Here is a 5,806-nt window from a genome sequence, read left to right as displayed (position 1 = left end):
CAGGGGAATGGCCACTGGGTCTGATACCTTTTTGGCTACGGAACACTTTTTCGAGAGCAGTGCCTGGGGAGGGGTGGGGATGGGACCTGACTGGAGTGTTCAAGAAGTGGAGGGCAGGAAGAGAGAAAACGTTTTGCTATGAAAAGGAGCAGAAACACAGATAGCTGGAAATAAATGTCTTGAGGCAGTTTTCTTAACTATGAAGGATGCCAGAACGAATTTCAATGGTGACCAAGATGATCCAGAAGAGAAGGGGAAAATTGAAACTTACTGAAGGCTTATTCCGTGTATTCAGAGCTTTACACACCTTCATCTTCACAATGTTTTATGGATCAGGCAATTGAGGTTAAGTAACTCGCCCAAGGTCATGCAGCTAGAGGTGGCAGAGCTGAGAGTCCCCCAGATTTTTTGGACTCTTCATGCCTTACCACCCCGTTACACAGGCACACAGCCCCCTGTGCTTAAGCACTGGGCCACGCCTTTGCCCTGGCCATAGTGTCCCTGTCAAATCAGAGAGAGCTCTTTCATGCTGGGGGATAAGACTTTATCTTCCTCTTCCAATGCTGTAAGCGGGGGCCTCTCCCCCACAGCCTGAATGCCCATGCAGCACAGGACAGCAGCTCCCCTGGTCCAGAGGGGCAGAGCCAAGCAGCAGGAGCCCCCGGAGGTAGGAGGCAAAGGGATACTTCTGGGGGTGTTCAGCGGGTTTCTTTTTGTGTCAGCCAGTGCGTGGGGCGCTGGGGGTTGTTGGTCCCAACCAGCTGGTGCCTGTGGCCCCAGCATTCACCCGGATCTGTTCACAGTGGCAAGAAGCCCAGGTCAGAGCCCTGTCTCCCGGCTGCCCCCGTTGAGGCTGAGGCTGTGGGGGCGGGTGGCACGCTCCAGCCTGCGAGCAGACAGAAGGCGCCGCAGGGAAGAGCCGGAGCTCAGGTCGCCACAGCTTCGAAGGTGGAGGCTCTCTCGGCCTGGCCGGCCCCACGGGCTGTGGGGCACCTAGAGGGGGACGCAGGAGAGGCCATCAGTGTGGTTCAGCCTGAAGCCCCGGGCTTTCCTGGGTTATCTTCCCAGACTCCCCTAACTCCCACCTGCTTAAGCCCATGGGCCCCATTGCCACTGGGGTCTGGGGCCTTCTTGGACATCTGGAAGAAACGAGTGACCAAGCCCCGGCCTGGCCAGCTGCTCTTCAGGTCTCCCAGGGAGTGGGCAGGTGCAGGGCCCGAGGGCAGGGGGACCTTTCGAAAGGTGGGCACAGGGCGCCGTTTCTCGGCTGAGCGGGCACGTAGCAACTTGGGAGAAGGGCAGCGGGCTAGACGGAAGAGGCAGGCTTCAGAGCAGAGCCCTGCAGAGAGAGAGAGAGAGGGAAGAAGAGAGAGAAGATGGGAAGGGAGGTGCAGATAGGGCCAGGCAGCACTCCCCTACCGCCTGGCCCCTGGGCACCAACCACAGCCTGACCTGTATCTGCAGAGGAAACGGAAGCAGCTTCTTCCTCGAGCACTTTGGTATAAAGGTCCCTGAAGTCAGCTGGGGAGGAGATGGAGACGGTGCAAGTGCCCAGTGGACACACCCACTGGTCGCACCACCCTCGGGGAGAGAGCTCCAGCCCCCAAGCCCCGTCCTCAGCAGCCTGCCCACCGGACAGGAACTAAGGTGGTCTCGCCGGTGGCCGCACCCCCCTCAGTTCCCAGAGCCCAAGGGCAGTGATGAGCACCTGCTGTGCTGCCGAACACCTCTAGGGGAGGGGGTAGGGAGCTGAGGCCTGGAGGGGTAACTAATTCCCGCCCAGTCATGGAATCGGGTTTCAGAAATCATCTCTTTTAGCCACTCAGTTATGATGGTGCGTTTTCAGGAAGCGAACACTCCAGAAATGCCCCGGGCAGGAGTGAACTCACCCTTTTTTCCCGCCTCTGGCACCTCAACGGTGTCCCAGATTCTGGCGGGATCACTGGCCCCAGACTCCCCTGACCGCCCGCCTGCTCCTGAACCCTGGGTGGGGGACGGGGGCGGGGGGGGGGGGGGGGATGCTCACCGGTGTCGCTGGAGGTGGTGATGCCCGGGTCACTGTGGGACCGTGGCAGCAGCAGCGGTGGCGGGGGAGCCGGATTCGGAGGCCGGTGCCCCGGGGGGGTGAGGGAACCTGAGCTGTCGCTGAAGCGGCGAGTGGGGGCGCGGGGAGGGGGGGCCGCTGCCGCCCCCGGCCGGCCGCCGCCCCGTGGGACCCGCCGCCTCAGCTCGGGGAAGCAGGGTCCCACCCAGGGAGGCCAGCCTTCCAGCCGGTGGCAGCTGCGGGCGGCCGTGGGGGCCCCCAAAGGGGGCGGGGCCTCGGGGGCGGAGCAGGAGTAGGAGCGGGCGGCCCTGGGGGGCCTTCGCGGCAGGGGGCTGTCCTCGAAGGGGCCGCGCAGGCCGCAGTCCAGGCTGAGGCAGTAGCCGGCGCGGCTACGCTGAATGGAGCGGAAGAGCACGTAGTCGACGGAGCGCACGGAGCCCTGTAGCTCCAGCAGGCACGAGTCCTCCGACGGGCTCGAGCCCCCGGGGAGGTCACCGATGGCGGACAGCGCCAGAGACCCGCTGTCCATGGACACTGTGGGCGGCAGGGGGCGCGGGGCGGTACGGGCCCATCAGGGGCCACTCTGCCAACGGTTCCGCCTCCAAGGAGGCAGCTCGAGTCCAGGGCTCCACGGAGCCGCCCAGCGGGCCCCAGCTTGCTCGGCCGTCCCAGGCCGCCCGGCCCGTGCTCGCCTCCCCCCTTTTTGCTCACCGTCTACGATGGAGGCCACGCGCTCACAGATGCAGGAGCCGTCGTGAAACTGTGGATCAAACAGAGTGGCCTGCGGAAAACACAAGTGTCGAGGGGCCAGCCCTACACGCCGATCTGGCCACCCCGTGTGCGGGACAGAGCTCTGGACACCCAGATTCCAGTCCAGCTTTGTCACTTTGTGCGGGTCAGCTATGTGGGCCTCAGTTTCCACATCTTTAAAATAGAAATGGTACTTCCTGCTCCCTCCCGACCTTACCACGGAGAGATCAAAGATGACCCTGCACGTGCTGGGGTGACAAAGACCATGAGCACTACTGTTTTCTTTGTCCAGGCACAACAGCTCACTGGGCTTTTCAGGCTCTGTCCCAGCTCCCCAGGCCACACCGAGACCCGCTCTCACCTGGCTGTCTCCTCGTAGCCCCATGACGGCCTCATAAGAAGGGGGACAATCAGTAGGGTACAAGGGCACCGGGCTGTCCATGGAGCCATTGTAGGTGATGCTGGGAGGGGGAGGCAGAGGAAGGAGCCTGGCAGAGCACTCCTACTCCACAAAGCTCCCTCCCCGCCAACCCAGGTGGCTGCATTGCCCCCGCCCCCCCCACCCCCGCAGGACTCTGCCAGGCCTCACCTCTGGGCGTCTGTTTCCGAGCTGCAGGTATACTCTGGGGGGTAGTAAGGTGGGGGGGGCACCGGCGGTACAAATTCCTCCAAGTCCAGCATGGTGTGTAGCAGAGGGGCTGGCGGCGAGGACGTACAGCCCAGAGACCCCAAGGGGCCTGAGGCTGAGCGCTCTGGGGCCAGCTGCTGGGGAGCAAGCAGGTCAGCAAGGCCGATTTCTGGGAACACAGCCCCTAGGCTCCTGCACCCCTCCACGGCGTCCTGGCCCTGCCCCCTCAGACAGCTGGGCTCCGGCCCCTCCCCCAGCCAGCACCAGCTCTTCCTCTAACGTCTAGAAAATCCTGGCTCTACGGCCCCATCTCTGTCCAGAATTGCCACCTGTCCTCTCCTCCTGCTCCAACACTGACCCTTTATCCTCATCCCCACCTAGGACCTTCCTTCTGGACTCCGCCCAACTTGTAGTCTCACTGTTGGGTCACATACTTCCCCACTCCCTGTCCTTCTCCTCCTCGTCCTCCCTTGGATGCCCTCGACACCGCTACGCTAGATGCTAGACGTGCCTAATACGTAGCCTGCAGCCTCCGGTGCGCAGAAGCCAGTGCCGTAGCCCCCATCCCCTCGAGCCCGGTCCCAGCACATTCGCCCCTGCCCCCATCGTACCTGCTTGGCTTTGACCCCAGCTCCCCCTCACCGTGTGCACGAGGTCCAGGGAGAAGATTTGGATGCAGCAGACAATAGCTGAGAGGGTACAGATGATGGCGGCACAGATGGTGAGCCCGCAGACGCTGAAGAGCAGGTTCTGGAGGAAGGAGGAAGACGGATGGGAGAGGGGCCCGGGGAAGGGTAAATCCCCCGAGTTCTGGGCCCGTGAGGCAAAGGTGAAAACCAGGATGGTGGGGGAGAAAGGAATGGCTGAGGTGGGGCGCGCATGCTCACCTTGAGGGCCCCTCGGGCTTCGTCACAGGTGGAGTTGGGGGCAACTTTCAGTTCCTGGCCCGACTCTGGACAGGGCCGAAGCAGGGGAATGGAGGGGCAGCACACACAGACCTTCCCTTCCTGAGTGGGAGTGGGGAGGGTGAGGCAGCCTGAGTCAGGACAAACCCAGGGGTCCTGCACACCTCCCCCAACCAGTTCTTTCTGACCCTCCCTTCTCAGTCTCACCATGGAGCAGTCTTGGAAGTCTCGGGCCAGCTGAGCATTCTTACAGGAGAGAACAGAGCCAGCCATGCTGAGCATGACACAGAGCACCGAAAGCAAGGAGAAGAAGGAGACCTGGGGGAATCAGGTGCACACTCAGGGCTGGGGCCCTCAGAGGTGCCCTCTACCACGGGTGGGCCCCCTCTACCACGGGTGGGCCCCTCCTTCACAGACATTCATGCCTGGCAGGCACAAACTGCACAACCAGTTCGCTTCTCCCGGGCGTCTGTGGGCCTCCCCTCGGGTGCTGGGCACCTGCCTCCCGGTGGGCACCAGACCCTAAACACCTACCACTAGAGTGAATGGCCGCTTCCAAGACACAACGCCAACTACCCCGGAGAACGCCAGCTGGGGACAGAGTGGGTACAGGCTCAGCCTGGCAGGGGGAGGCACCCGAGTGACCCCTCACCACAGGGTGCGCCCAGCTCTATAGGAAAACCAGAAGCCCAGAGGAGGGAGGAGGGACCAGCTCCTGGACTGGCAGCTAGTGTGGAGGGGTGGGGCCCCAGGAGCCTACCCCACCCAACCACCGTGCACCCAACTCACCGAGAATCCAGCCCAAGACGGGCAGGACCTCTTGATGCTCTCGGTGGTGGTGACCGAGGAGGCCACCATGCTGAAGGTGACCACCAGGATGCCCAGGAGCACCTGAGCCAGCCCCAGCGTGAGCAGGGCCTGCAGCCAGGGTCGGTGGAGGCGGAGGTGGGTAAGGCCCCGGGTGCTGGGTCGACTGGTCAGCGAGCGGCTGGAGTCACTGGGCGAGGGCATCATGCCTGCCGCGCGGTTGCCTGCGCCTCGCTCGGGCTCCACCGGCGCTTGGGAGCATCTCAGAGGCGCCCAAGGCCCCGTCCTCTCTCTTCTCCACCCTCCTCGCTCTAGAGCCGACCTCCCGGATGGGTCCCCTGGGGCATGGCCCAGGGCCTCCAGCTGGGCGGGGGCCCAAGGGAGGGGCGTCACGAAGGGGTCGAGGGGGGCTCCCTCCCCACCACGGGCACCGGACGGGCACCGTGCCCGGGACGGCGATGAGGACGCGGGGGCGCCGGCTCATCGCATCTCCCTGGAGAACGGGGGCGCCGAGAAGGGCAGGTCCAGGCGTGAGGAGAGGCGGCGGTCGGGAACGCGGGGCAGGACGGGGAGGGTGGGAAGAAGCGGGGAGGGGTCCCAGGGGCCTGAGACCGCCTGGCGGGGAGAGGCCGGGGCGCCGCCGGCTGCCCGGCCGCCCGCCCCGCTCCCCCC

At 64.1% G+C, this 5,806-nt stretch overlaps 1 protein-coding gene across 4 annotated transcripts; it reads right to left on the bottom strand.

The window, feature by feature from the left end:
• Nucleotides 1-240: 240 nt before the first annotated feature.
• ENTREP3 (endosomal transmembrane epsin interactor 3) lies at nucleotides 241-5,800 on the bottom strand. 4 transcript variants are annotated; one of them, XM_040452722.1, is made up of 12 exons: nucleotides 5,117-5,800; nucleotides 4,862-4,918; nucleotides 4,535-4,645; nucleotides 4,310-4,429; nucleotides 4,065-4,172; nucleotides 3,384-3,559; nucleotides 3,156-3,255; nucleotides 2,756-2,825; nucleotides 2,027-2,578; nucleotides 1,453-1,521; nucleotides 1,086-1,339; nucleotides 241-993 (listed from the first exon to the last, which is right to left on the bottom strand). In XM_040452722.1, the coding sequence occupies exons 1-12, from the start codon at nucleotides 5,339-5,341 to the stop codon at nucleotides 820-822; spliced, it is 2,016 nt and encodes a 671-aa protein (XP_040308656.1). In that variant the 5' UTR covers nucleotides 5,342-5,800; the 3' UTR covers nucleotides 241-819. The 4 variants fall into 4 exon arrangements, with proteins under 4 accessions (XP_040308656.1, XP_040308659.1, XP_040308658.1 ...); XM_040452725.1 differs by having other exon boundaries at nucleotides 1,453-1,458; XM_040452724.1 differs by having other exon boundaries at nucleotides 2,756-2,804.
• Nucleotides 5,801-5,806: the final 6 nt, after the last annotated feature.

The sequence above is a fragment of the Herpailurus yagouaroundi genome, unplaced genomic scaffold (genome assembly GCF_014898765.1).
Source record: "Herpailurus yagouaroundi ecotype Mexico unplaced genomic scaffold, PumYag 207, whole genome shotgun sequence".
Taxonomy (NCBI): Eukaryota; Metazoa; Chordata; class Mammalia; order Carnivora; family Felidae; genus Herpailurus; species Herpailurus yagouaroundi.
This window is presented reverse-complemented; position numbering and strand designations above follow the sequence as displayed.

What these genes read in the sequence shown, in the direction of transcription:
- ENTREP3 (XM_040452722.1), bottom strand. Translation starts at nt 5,341, where the DNA reads ATGATGCCCTCGCCCAGTGACTCCAGCCGCTCGCTGACCAGTCGACCC. An exon ending in CGTCTTGGGCTGGATTCTCG is followed by an intron (nt 4,919 to 5,116) that starts GTGAGTTGGGTG and finishes CTCTGTCCCCAG; the next exon opens with CTGGCGTTCTCCGGGGTAGT. An exon ending in ACTTCCAAGACTGCTCCATG is followed by an intron (nt 4,430 to 4,534) that starts GTGAGACTGAGA and finishes ACTCCCACTCAG; the next exon opens with GAAGGGAAGGTCTGTGTGTG.